At 39.3% G+C, this 13,955-nt stretch overlaps 2 protein-coding genes across 2 annotated transcripts; one reads left to right on the top strand and one right to left on the bottom strand.

Annotated features, from left to right (window-relative positions):
* Positions 1-3,389: 3,389 nt before the first annotated feature.
* LOC117405530 (F-box only protein 40-like) lies at positions 3,390-8,572 on the bottom strand. The gene is made up of 4 exons (XM_034008647.3): positions 8,516-8,572; positions 7,032-7,061; positions 4,963-6,810; positions 3,390-4,333 (listed from the first exon to the last, which is right to left on the bottom strand). Exons 2-4 carry the CDS (start codon positions 7,032-7,034, stop codon positions 4,130-4,132), a joined length of 2,055 nt encoding a protein of 684 aa, XP_033864538.2. The 5' UTR covers positions 7,035-7,061; positions 8,516-8,572; the 3' UTR covers positions 3,390-4,129.
* Positions 8,573-10,877: 2,305 nt separating this feature from the next.
* On the top strand, positions 10,878-13,379 carry LOC117972709 (F-box only protein 40-like). The gene is made up of 3 exons (XM_059029615.1): positions 10,878-10,944; positions 11,046-12,944; positions 13,176-13,379. The coding sequence occupies exons 1-3, from the start codon at positions 10,942-10,944 to the stop codon at positions 13,377-13,379; spliced, it is 2,106 nt and encodes a 701-aa protein (XP_058885598.1). The 5' UTR covers positions 10,878-10,941.
* Positions 13,380-13,955: the final 576 nt, after the last annotated feature.

Raw genomic sequence — 13,955 nt, forward strand, 5'->3', positions numbered from 1 at the left:
AAGAGAAGTAATTTGCTGTCTAAACAAACTGAAAGCCAACTAAAACCTGACTAAATCCCCAATAACCTTATCTTGAAATGAACATGCAGAATTTGTATTGATTAAATGTTTAGTTTGGTCTATTTCTCCTGAATAAACTGTGGGTAGCAACATGTCATTCACATATCCCTGGTCTGTGACCATCCATCTGCTGAATATTTGGATGTCTGAGTAACACAGTATACTATGTTGCCATTGGTAACCATTGTGGTGTGTTGTCTGGCCAGACTAACTTGTGCTATCATAATACTGTCCCAATTAAACGAGAGGCAGTTGAGACGACCTTTGTCACACTTTTTTGATTCTTGATGAAAAGAAAAAGACTTTAGAAGACTTTAACAGCCTTTAGAAGGTTTCTAGCTTTCGTGCCAGGCATTCAGACCATACGAGTATCCACTACGATTATGCCAATAATACAATACAAATCGATATGGCACTTCCTGTTTTTGCCCTGCCCACTCCCGATGATGAGTACCGGTACAATCTGTGTATCAGTAAGAGTGTGACGTCTCTGAGTATAAATACAGGTAATGAGTCCTCTGCATACCGCTAGAAGAGACTATACGATTAATTATGTGATTAAAGTTACTTACTATGAATTCGTATCTGCTTGGAGAAAGGGTTACCGTCACACGAACAAACATTTGAGCCCCCCACACCTGTAGCCTCTGAACCAGACTGCGAGTGTCTAACAACACAGACGAGTCCATTACAGCTGTCAGCATGTCGGTGCCCCAGCGGGTCTATCAAAGTCCTTATATAAAGGTGATCCTGCTCTCTGATGTAAAAGGTGCTTTTCCTTTCATTACTCCTGAAGGACACAGAGATTTATTTTTAGATCTGCCAGGTTCGGTCAGTTTCAAAAATGCCGTCATAGAGCAGGTCAAGAAAGGGTTTATTAAGAGAGTCTTTTGAAGTCAATCCATGCATTTTTTTTTTTTTTTTTTTTTTTGCTTTCAGTTGAACACGATGACATGTGGATAAAATTCAGGGTTCGGTTGTGTTAAATTTTTCAGTAGAAACGCCTGGGACAATTGCACAATTACCATGCAGGTTTACTATGGTAAACTTTTATAGGGGGAGAAACAAAGGCGTATATATCCTCAGGTTGATACTGATTGGTAACTTTGTTTGAAATGTCATATACATTATTACAGCAGCTTATAAAAAATGCTAACAAAATTAGCATCCCATTCTATATCCTGTGATTTGAAGTATTATGCGTTGTTGTTATTTTATGCCTTTTAGCACTTACAGTACTATTGTATGACAATATTACATGTTTTCTCCTATCGCGGGGGGGGGGGGGGGGGTTCATGTTTGTGATGGTTGAGGATAATACTTGAACATCCCCTTGAGGTAAAATTATATAAAATGTGTATAGCATTGTTACATTAAAGAAAAAAGAAAGAAGGAAAGAAAAAGTGACAGAATCACAGTGGGTGGTGGAAGTGAGATATATGAAACAGAACAAATGTGAAGAATTTACTCCAATAACATCATGCAAATTAATCACGTATTTATTTTTCTTAAAGGGGTTCAAGATAAAAAAAATATATATATGCGCATCGAAATACAGGTACATTATCTACATGGATTTACTGTACTACTTACTAATATAGTACTTACTGCAAGCTCTTACAGTACTGTAGCACGCAATTGTGTGATTCAGAGGACGGAACTCTACAAATGAACTAAATGACTAGTTAACAAAGTTATGTTATCTACAGGTGAAATGATCTAGGAAGTGCATGAATAACAGACTACCTGAAAATAAGGCATGCAGACTGATAACTTTCTTGAACTTAGTATGGTACTTTGCTTTCATTTTTTTTTTTTTTTAAATACAAAATATGTATTATTAAATACACAAAAAAATGCCATAGTGGAGCAACAGAAGCACTTGATTGCAAACATCATACAAAGTTAAATTCCCTTTACAAACCAGTAAAGACCAACATGACTTGGTTTCAAGGTTTAGAATAAAGAGCATGTTTTATGCACGCCTTTGTATTATATTTAATGTCACTGAAGCCTATCATTTTATAATTAAGGAGGATTATGTTCTAAAAGTTGTGCTACTGCCAGAGCAGAAGGTGTAACGTGACTTCCCTGAAGACTGTTTCATTATCCGCTGCCATCCTATGGTTTAAAGGGGAGAGCAGCTGGCTTTGTCTTGTAAACTTTCTTTCTTCTGTTTGCACAGATGAGCTTTCAAATCACCCGTTCCAGACTCAACTTATGATAGGGAATACTTAGAAATAGGATTGTTTTTCCTTTTTAAATATATTGCTTAATTGCAGGTGTTTAAGACACTATCTGTGCTTTTAACAATACAAAATCTTAAAAATGACTAACTGAAATGAAAAAAAAAAAGTCAAGTATTGCCAACAGCCCAGCACCACCCTAGTAACATCCTATAAGGGTAAAAATAGTAGTGATTCTATGCACTGATAACTTTCTTTAATTATTATTATTATTTGTTTATTTAGCAGACGCCTTTATCCAAGGCAACTTAAAAACACTGATTTAGAAGGCTTTACTTTAAATATAGAGTTTGCTAATCCTCCTATGGCCTGATCTATCGAATGCTATTATTATTATTATTATTATTATTATTATTATTATTATTATTATTATTATTATTTGTTTATTTAGCAGATGCCTTTATCCAAGGCGACTTACAGAGACTAGGATGTGTGAACTATGCATCAGCTGCAGAGTCACTTACAACTACGTCTCACCTGAAAGACAGAGCACAAGGAGGTTAAGTCACTTGCCCAGGGTCACACAATGAGTCAGTGGCCTAGGTGGGATTTGAACCAGGGACCTAATTGTCATTATAGATTACATTAATACATGTAGGGATATTCTAATGACATTAATCCTTATTGGTATAGTTAAACTATTTCACTCACCTCTTTATCTCCATTAATCAATGTCATGCAACATTGATGAAACATTCATACAAAATAAAAAAAAATGAAAAGAAGTAAAAAGAAAATTGCCAATAATGTTTGGTAGTTTGAACCACACCACACATAGATTTGACAGGACAATGGCTCCCCCACTTGGTTCAGATATTTTCTGCAGCTGGATTACTATTAGGAAGCATGCATCCGTCTACTGTAACCAGCTTTATGGCACCCTGCATTGTCTTCACCGCTCTCATATCATGACTCCACTTCAGTTCTGCCACTGATGTGTTGTAAAGACACATTTCAAATAAGATGGTACAACTAATTTGGCTTCTTCTGTTATTGACTGAATAACACATTTTAATAGACAGATATACATTAAATACGTTTTAATACTCATTAGACTACTGGTAAAGAAGTCAGATAGTCTAGAACCGTTTTTGAACTGTATTTATATATAAATGAAATACATCTTCTTCCACATCTGTTAAGAATGTTCTGGTGATCCTTTCCAATTCCTTTGTAGTGATTAGGCAATACTGTAGCGTGTCCCCCTCTTGTGGATGCAAGTAGGAACTGCATCAAAACTGTAAATCATAGTGTTACAAATAAAAAATAATTATGTGCCACAATTTGCAGTAGCACAGAAGAACCCTTCATATAAAGCAAAGAGGTGCGTTCACAAAAATAAAGTACAGTGCTGGTATGTAATCTTTTTGCATTTTGTCTGCATTTTCCATAGACACCTGGCAGTGCCTGGGTAATTCCAAACATGATAGTTTCATACTTGTATCATATTCCTTTCTGTTTCTCTATGCTTTTGTCTGCATGCTGCTTTACATGTTCATTTACATGTATACACAATTGATTTTCAACAGTTTTTGCAAAATTGGCAGATGTTAGGGGAATAAACGTCATAGTGAGTATTGTTTCTCGTAAGAAATTTCAATCTCATCTTAAAGAAACAACAACCACAACAATAGCTTCATCTGTCATACTGGGCCCTATTCACAAATCTGTACCACACAATTTGCTTACTGAATTTGATATTCATCAAAATGTTGAATAGAACTGAATAGCAAACTCTATTTCATTAATAAAACAGACATCAAATAACAGCACTGAAGTTGAGTGGGAACGATCCCCTCCTTTACCCCTGGTCACCCTCGCTCTCACGGCTTTGGTAGAAACATGGATACCAGGGTGCTCCTCTCTTGTGATTGTTCTTTGGTCCCACACATGCTGGCCAGGGGGACAGGCTCACTCTTCTGTTCAGTCACATAGAAAGGGCAGACCTTCAGGTGCTCAGACATGGAGGGAATGTCATCAAAGCACCAGCTGTCTACAGTGGAAAATAGACAACTGAACTGCCAGACCTGTGTGTGTGAGCGAGAGAGAGAGAGAGAGAGAGAGAGAGAGAGAGAGAGAGAGAGAGAGAGATGAGGGTACTGTCTGAACACAGTTCACAGTTTTGCTGTAGCGTTGATACCACTGAATACAAGCATTCATTTCCAGTTAAAATCAGTAAGTGCAGTTATGATGGCAATTTAATTGCTCTCTGCAGTCTAGTGCCAATACTGACAGTAATTTAAAAACACAGTTCAACATCCTACTGTGAAAAATCTGACCCAGCTGACCCAGGGAAGACAGGCAAGACTGGAATGACAACTGTGCATGACGGCTCGGCCTGTCCACTGACCTCAACCACCATGGTGTCCTGTGCATTACATCATTCATTTTAACCAAGGCATAATTGGTAAAACCTTTCACCTTTCGTGGGTGAACACATTGAGGAAGTTTTATTAAAATGTTATTTAAATTCCCAAATGTATTTTGAATCTAATCAAGTTGTTGGGGCTATTTTAAATAACATTCCGAATAATGTTCAATATGCTGATATTTAACAGAAACTATAATTTTACAGACATAGTTAAATCATGAGTTCTATCTACTACAAGCATCACATTGACAATGTGCTGACATATGCACATGGTCTATCGCTTACCTTCTTCCTTGCTCTCCAGGAAGATCCTCCGTGTGAGTATGTTTTCTTTTCCCATTTCAGACTGACCATACCTCGCTCCTGAAGCAGTGTGGAACAGACTTCCCTCATGTACGGAGAGACCTGGGCTAGCTGGGACAAAGCCAAGCTATCCAAAAACCCAGCAATGTGCTGCAGCATCTCAAAGGGCAGGCTGCTCAGAGACTTTCTTGCAGGATTAGTTTTCACACTCTCGAAGAGTAAAGGGGAAACCTCTGGCTTGATGGTGAATGTGCTGAGTTCCTGACTGTAGGTAACTTTAGCCTTCTGTCTGGCAGGACGGAACTTCCTTTGGCTGTAGGTGCACCCGAGGTAGGACAGAGGGCAACGCTGCTCGAACCAGCCGCTCAGACTAGACTGGATATCCGCATGGACGTTCTTGAAGTGTGAAGCAAACTCGTCGCGTCTGAAGAAGTGGTGGCACAAGAAAGTGAACGCGGAGCAGGATTTGTTGTGCCTCGTAGTCACGCTCTCAGCTTGAAGATGAAACTTGAGGCACGGGTTGCTTTCTGCTGTAACGTCAGCCAATGAAGCACTGGTCTTAAATGGTGTGGATTCAAATAAATAGGTCTGTGTCCCAATGTTTATACTTATTCCATCATCTGATAAGGTTTCCGAGATGAATTTGCCTTTTAATTCTTTTTCCAATGAGCAAACCAATGTAGCCATAACCACATCACATTTTGGTATATCATCATCCGAGACACCTAAATCAGAGGTGTCTATCCCCTTGCTTTCTTCTTTCTTTTCTTTTATTGAATCCCCAACGCGATTCCTTATGGCCCGGTAGCTGGTGGGAACCTTAAATGAATGGAGAGTCTGGACAGGTATGGGTTCCAGGCTTCCATATACAAAGTCTTTCTCTCTTGGGGTACAGGCACTAATCTGTCCAAAGCGAATTAGCATTCTTCCATGGTGCACCAGATACATGTTGAAGTCCTTTGAAGCGACCTCGCTGCTCAGTCTCTCCAAAACTCCATCCTGCCAAGGTGCCAGACCAGATTTATCATGATTTAAATGTTCCTCAGCATTAGCCTTTTTGTTTCCATTCTTCTGGCTGCTGGTTGTCTCCTGTGTCTCTGCAGAGTTTTCAGCGTGCTTGCAGCTGTGCTTCTCCTTGCTAAACATGCTTTCCCAAGCATTGTACTTGCCCAAGTTTGCCACACTTTTGTCATTTGCCAAAGCTTCTTGCTCAGCTTGGGTCATCTCAGGAACTTCTTCCCCACTAAATACCCTCCCCTTGGGATCTGTGAAGTCACTGGCATGAGCAGAAAATGACATATCAGGGCATTCTCCACCCACTGCCCCTTCAGCTTCTAGTCCGAAACTTTTATCTACAACTTCAGGGGCTTCTAGTTGTTCCATCAACTCGGGAAAGAGAGGTCCCAGTTTTAAGGAGTTGAATAGAGTTCTTTGGTCTCTTAGAGTCATGGACAGGTCTAAATTCTCCTCTGAGTATGGTTCTTTCATTACATTCTCGTTGAGAACGGTCTCTTTTTCTATCAGAGGCCAGCGGTTCCATTCCATGGAGCAGCTCACAGTGCTTGCTGGACAGACCTCCAGATGCTTAGCGAGTTTGAAACGGAGCATTGAGAACGGGCAGCCATATTCAGCATTAAGGCAGGGGACCTTTTCGTGCGGGCACAGCAGTTTGTGTTCTTCCTCCTTGCACATATGGAAAACCGCTCCACAGTGAAGCCGACAGTTTATCACCATACAGGAGACTGATATATCTATAGGGGCCTGGCATCGACGGCTGAAGCATTTTTCACAGTGTCTGTGTTGGCCAATGGGGGGTCTTTTGTTTCTTCCCTAAACACGATTCAGCAAGAAATGAAGGCTCTTATTAATCAAAATGAAAAGGCAGATTACAAAAAAGAATTGAAACTAAAAAAGAAATAAGCCTAGTGTCCAGCTGCTATTTAGAGAGAACATTTAATAGCCTTATATTGGCAGTCTAAAAATGTTACTGTCACTCCTAATTTACATAACTAATTATAATTTCAGTTGTCAGAAGGAAACAGAATACATACCATTGCTGCACCACGTGAATGTCCTTGAGTCTGTAAAGATACAAGATGAAATTAACTGAAATGAATCATATTTTAAATGATCTCTAAAAACCATGAACTTGTATTGGACAATCGTTTTTAAATTATTTTGTAATACATTGTTGAAAATGAATGTGACTCTGTACTCTTTGTATGTTCACTACCTACAAAGCTTCAGCTTTTCATACTATTACTATAGACCAGCAGAGCTGAAACCATATTGTGTGATTTCTTTTGAATCAGGAAGTTCCCAAAAGAAGCAGACAACTAGGACTACAAGCACTGATAGCACCAGGAAGATTTTGATACAGAGAGAAAAAAATGATTTTAGTTAATCAATGCTGGAGCAGCAGAACTCAGAACCACTCATAATGCTTATTATTATTTAGTCATTTAGCAGACGCTTTTATCTAAAGCGACTTACTGAGACTTGGGGAGGAATTAAGAATGACCAACGACTACTGCTGCAGGTCACTTACAATAGGACCTCGGTTTTACGTCTCATAAACAGGTTGTTGTAAAGTTATAACCATTTAATTACTACACATGCAGCTTGACAGAGTATTTTAGATGTTCTCGCATAGGTTTTTTAATCTATTTTCCTACCTCATATTACCCACAGAAGCACTGCCACTGAGGTATTGAAAAAAAGGTAAATACAGTACATTGCACTTAATTAAAATTCCTTTATACCAATTAAATTACTGGTAATTTACTGATAAAAATTACATTATACAGCACTTTATAATAAAGGGTAAGTAAACAAATAAACACTGTACAAATAGTCAAGATATCAAGTAGTCAATTTTTTCTCAAAGATTTGTGTTCTTAACTCCATAGTAAAATAATAAAATACTCACAACAGTTTTTCTATTAAATGTCAATCAGTTCAAAGTTATATTCTTATATGTTTTATTCCTTCTGGTCTTGGAATAGCTCAACCAAATGTCTAATTTTCATAATCCTGAACTTCCAGTTTCAACTAACGGTAGATTAGGCATTGAAGTTTGAACTGTTTCCTTTGTTTGCAATTTAAGGTAAAACCTCTGGATTTTAAAATGGAAGCACTCCATGCAATAGTGGCACAATGCTGATCTTGTGGATGCACATGTTTGTTGATTTGTATTATTACAAATCAACATGTATGAAACATGGATTGTACCAGTGCTGCAGGGAGCCTAGTTTAAACTCTTCAGAGTGAAATAAATCAATTAACAGAATACAATGAGCAAGAATCCACTCAGAACACTGATGTAACAGCTGCTCATGCAGCTAGGCTGTTTCTTCTTCCTGTCACTCTGTTTAACATGATTTTACTCTCAGAGAATGTGACCTTACTTCTTCTCATGCTTAATTCCTTTTGCATTGAAACCGGTATTGTGTTGTTTTTTTTTTCTGTTTGAGATTTGCTAATGAAGCAAACATGTATTTAAAGAAGCATAATACTGTAGCAACATTATTCTTACCTGTTTAAGTGTAAATCTAGGTCCTGTTCTGAAGAGGTCTTGCGGATGTGCATGTGTTTGTGGATGTTCATGTTAAAAATAGACCTGGGCACAAGCAGATAGGGGTAACGTGACTGTGCCACTTTAAGAGCAGCTCGTGTTACCAAATTCTTAATTATTTTACCGTAAAATACATAATAACATGGTCGTAAGCACTCTGAGAACAGGATGGCACCCATTAAAACTGGAGTTAAACCATTCAAAGAATGTCAGTCTAATGTGTGTGTGTGCTTTGGCATTAGCAATCTGCTAATGCACTCTAAATATCACATGTATCATGCGTTTACTGGATTAAAGCAGTAAGCATATATATTTCTTTCTCCTAGTAAGTAGTTCTCAAACCAAAAGATATGCTGATGGTACTCTGGTGACCAATTGACGTTAAAACATAGGGCAGCAGTAAGATGAATCACAGCGCAAGCTCAGACCATGACAACAGCAATGAAATGAGCTGACTGAAAGTAAGATACCAACCTCATTGAAAAAAATCATTCAGGGCACACTGAGGGGGGGCGGAAGGAGGTGGGGGCGGCTGCTCTTGCCACAGAGAATCAACTCGTGGCTGCATTTGACGCACTGCTCAAAGCATAGGCTTTTCACCTTTATTACATCATAGCATAGACCGGTAACGCTGGTACTGTACACTAGAAAGCAAAACATTTTACAAAATTCTCAACAAAAGTGGCCTTCATTAAACAAAATGGAGGGCCACATAACAGTACTACACACACTTTAATCCTCATTTAAACTTTTAAAATTAGCTAAAATAGCTCATTTGATATACCACTGAACTTCTGTTAATTCTAATGCATATACTGTACATATTGTAATAGGTCCCCCTAGCAGATGATGTAATGTATTTTTACTATAGGTTTAACTGCTCTTAGTTGAACTCGATCTTAAATGTAATTACTTACTGTATTCTTTATTTTGCTCTTATTTGAATTTTATCTTATTTTCTACTGATTTTACTGTACTTTATAACTGCTCTTACCTGTAATGTGATATTCTGTAATGTAATATTCTATAATATGATATTTTATAATGTGATACATTGTACTGTGATACTTTGTAACAACTGTAAGCCATCCTGGATAAGGGCGTCTGCTAAGAAATATATAATAATAATCTGTATAAGACACAAACTTAAACATGTGACTGTTGCTGACTTTTAAAAAAAAAAACATATAGCATACATTGCAAATTATTGTATTATTAAATATAAGGTGAAGAATCTAGTTTGAATTAATACCAGTGCTCATAACGCCTTGAAACAAACTTGTAAACCACAACCAATAATGCACAGCAATCTTTGGTCTGGTAACATGAGCTGGTCGATCACAGTCACATTACCACAGTCTGATTGCATGTGCACTGGTTTATTTTTAACATCGTGAACACTACAGACATTTCAACAGCAAGGCAACTTTTCAACTACTGTACAGCACAGGACTGAGACTCTCTTAACATTTGCAGAGGTAAGAATGACATTTTAATCGTGTTATGTGCCACTAAATCAAGACCCTTATGCCACTTCTTACTCTCAAAGACAGTTGTTTTTGCAACAACCTATTGAAAACTTGAACCAAAACCATAATCTCTGTTGCTTTAAGTAAAATGTTTTGCATGAAGGCCTCTGTTTTATTGTTATTTTATTGTAACAGCTTCTTAATAGTCAAATGATAAAACTGAATGCTTAATGCCTAACTATGAACTTCATTGCAGCTGTAATAACATGACCTATAAAGGGTTGTGTAACTGTGAAATTGGGATGTACTTTTTCAAAGGTCATCATGAAACCTTAAGTAACCATTAAACGCTGAGAATCTATGCGATTGTCATTGGTTGATATTTAAAGGCGAGAGAGACTGCTGTGAGCAGAGTGTTTGGCAGAGTTTGTGGACAGGCATTGTTGTATGGCAATGCAATGATGTCATTATGCATTTCCAAAATGTCTGAACTGCAGTATGGGTATAAATGCTTGCAGTACTTAACAGTAAGGGATCCTTGAAAGATAGTCCAATGTGTGTGGAGGTAGCAGCTTCCTGTATCCTTCTAAGTCTGCTCTGGGTCTGTCATCAACAGACCAAAAACTTTTAAAACTGGTGTGTTACTTTTGCAAGTTAGCATCTTTAACATGTTAAGACATGAATACCAGTGGCAGTCGTAATAGGGCCTTTAAAGTATAGAGGCATTTTGTTATTATTAGGATGCAAATCATTTCTAAATGCAGCTTTACAGCCACTGACATTGACAAGTCTAAAGACTCCAGAGATTCATCGGTTAAGTGTCTTTTCTTCTTTTTCTTCTTTTCAGTGATAGCTTTTACTCTTTGGAATGCTCTTGTAACCTTTTTGTATGCTCACAGGAATCCAGTTGGTGTAGCAATGGTAAGTCTCCTGTCTCCTGTCTCCATTGACAAATAGTGGAGATTTATTTATTTTTAATTAGAGCTTTTACATATTTATATCTTTTTTGCTGACTTCTTTAGGGAAAAAACAAAAGACCTGGCCAACACAAGCACTGTGAAAAATGCTTTAGCCTTCGCTGCAAAGCCCCAATAGATATATCAGTCTCCTGCGTGGTGATAAACTGTCGGCTTCACTGTGGAGCGGTTTTCCATATGTGCAAGGAGGAAGAACACAAACTGCTGTGTCCGCACGAAAAGGTCCCCTGCCTCAATGCTGAATATGGCTGCCCGTTCTCAATGCTCCGTTTCAAACTCGCTAAGCATCTGGAGGTCTGTCCAGCAAGCACTGTGAGCTGCTCCATGGAATGGAACCGCTGGCCTCTGATAGAAACAGAGACCGTTCTCAACGAGAATGTAATGAAAGAACCATACTCAGAGGAGAATTTAGACCTGTCCATGGCTCTCAGAGACCAAAGAGTCCTATTAAATTCTTTAAAAATGAGATCCCTCTTTCCTGAGTTGACAGAACAAGTCCCTGAAGTTAGAAATAGAGCTTCAGAACTAGGATCGGAAGGGGCAGAACTAGGAGCTGGATGCTCTGGTCAAGCCACTGCTTCAGGAGGCAACATCTTTATAGATTCCGCAGGGACGGTATTTAGTAGGGAAGAAGTTATTGAACTGACCCAAGCTGAGCGTGAAGCTTTGGCAAAGGACACAAATGTGGCGGACTTTGAAAGGTATGACATCTGGGAGAATATGTTTAGCAAGGAGAAGAGCAGCTGCAAACACACTGAAAAGGCTTTAAAGAAACAGGGACACACAGAGGGTAAAGAAGAAGAGCAGGCTACATCCTGCAGTAAAGAACAGCAGGAGGAGCCTCAGAATGATAAAAACGGGGAGGCTGAAGCTGAAAGACATCTTGATAAGACAGGTCAAGCACCTTGGCAGGATGGGGTTCTGGAAAGGCTAAGCAAACAGGTCACCCCAATGGAATACAACATGTATCTGTTGCACAATGGCAGCATGCTGATTAACTTTGGCCAGATTGATGCCTGTACCCCAAAAGACAGAGACTTTGTTTACGGAAGCATAGAACCAATGGAACTCAAGAGTGTCCAAACATTTAAGGTTCCCAAAAGTTACCGTGCCAAAAGGTCATGCGGTGGGATGTCTTCAATGAAGAAAGAACACAAGGCAGTCGACACATCTGATTTAGGTGTCACTGATGATGAAATACCAACATGGGATGAGATTAGGGCTTCCTTACTTTGTTCATTAGAAAGAGAATTAAAAGGTCATGTCATCTCAGAGACCATGGGAAGTGATGGGGTGACTGTAGACTTTGGGACACAGACGTATTCATTTGAATCAACACCGTTTAAGCCAGATTCTTCATTGGCTGACATTACAGCAGACCGGAGTCCGTTCCTCAGTTTTCATCTTCAACCTGAAAGCGTGACTAACAGGCACAACAAAGTCAGCTCCGTGTTCACCTTGTTTTGTCACCACTTCTTCAGACGCGACGAGTTTGCTTCACACTTCAAGAACGTCCATGCGGATATCCAGTCTAGTCTGAGCGGCTGGTTCGAGCAGCGTTGCCCTCTGTCCTACCTCGGGTGCACCTACAGCCAAAGGAAGTTCTGTCCTGCCAGACAGAAGGCTAAAATTACCTACAGTCAGGAACTCAGCACCTTCACCCTCAAGCCAGAGGTTTCCTCTTTACTCTTTGAGGGTGTGAAAACTAATCCCGCCCTCAGAAAACGTGCAAGAAACCTGGACTCCCTGAGCAGCCTGCCCTTTGAGATGCTGCAGCATATCGCTGGGTTTTTGGATAGCTTGGCTTTGTCCCAGCTAGCCCAGGTCTCTCAGTACATGAGGGAAGTCTGTTCCACACTGCTTCAGGAGCGAGGTATGGTCAGTCTGAAATGGGAAAAGAAAACATACTCACATGGGGGATCTTCCTGGAGAGCAAGGAAGAAGGTAAGCGATACACGGATGTATATTCAGCATATTTTCACTGTGATATTTGTAGCGCCTTCAAACTTGATTTAATTTCAAAATCTACTTCTGTAAAACAGCATGTTATAGTTGTAGTGTCAGCAATTTCAATTCTCTACAAAAGTCCAAGAATGTTCTGACAGTACCGTCATCTCTCTCTCTCTCTCTCTCTCTCTCTCTCTCTCTCTCTCTCTCTCTCTCTCACTCACACAGGTCTGGCAGTTCAGTTGTCTATTTTCCACTGTAGACAGCTGGTGCTTTGATGACATTCCCTCCATGTCTGAGCATCTGAAGGTCTGCCCTTTCTATGTGACTGAACAGAAGAGTGAGCCTGTCCCCCTGGCCAACATGTGTGGGACCAAAGAACAATCACAAGAGAGGAGCACCCTGGTATCCATTTTTCTACCAAAGCCGTGAGAGTGAGGGTGACCAGGGGTAAAAGAGAAACAATTGAGAATGCAGATCAACTTTTTTTTAAGAACTTCTGAGAATTCTTAACATCAAGACAAGGCATGAGTCATTTGTTCTTTAGTGCACCATTCAAGGTTAATTTGGGTATACCTAATAGGCATCTCGTCTTTTTGAGATGGAAAAAGCGACCCCCAATTTAAATGTTCATATTTATTTTACATTTAAGTAGGGGAGTACTATTATAAAAGCTCACAGTGGCAGATATTGTGCAAGCAAGGTAAAGCAAGGAGTATGGTTAAGCATGATTAAAAACAGACCACTAGATGGCACTATAATATTGTAAAGTACAGTGACTTGAAGCGCAGACAAGTACAGTAGTACTGTATGGAGATCAGTAGCTGTTTAGGCACATGCAACCCATGCAATTGCATGGGGCCCCGAGGCAGCAAGGGGGCCCTTGTTGTCATGGCTCAGTTACTATAAAAAAAAAGTATGTGCTGTGTAATCAAGTAACTCACGATAAGCCATCTAAAAATGACCTAATTTCGACACACTACAATCAAAGTTTGCTTTCGCTTGCCG

This window comes from Acipenser ruthenus, chromosome 8 (assembly GCF_902713425.1).
Source record: "Acipenser ruthenus chromosome 8, fAciRut3.2 maternal haplotype, whole genome shotgun sequence".
In the NCBI taxonomy this organism is placed as follows: domain Eukaryota; kingdom Metazoa; phylum Chordata; class Actinopteri; order Acipenseriformes; family Acipenseridae; genus Acipenser; species Acipenser ruthenus.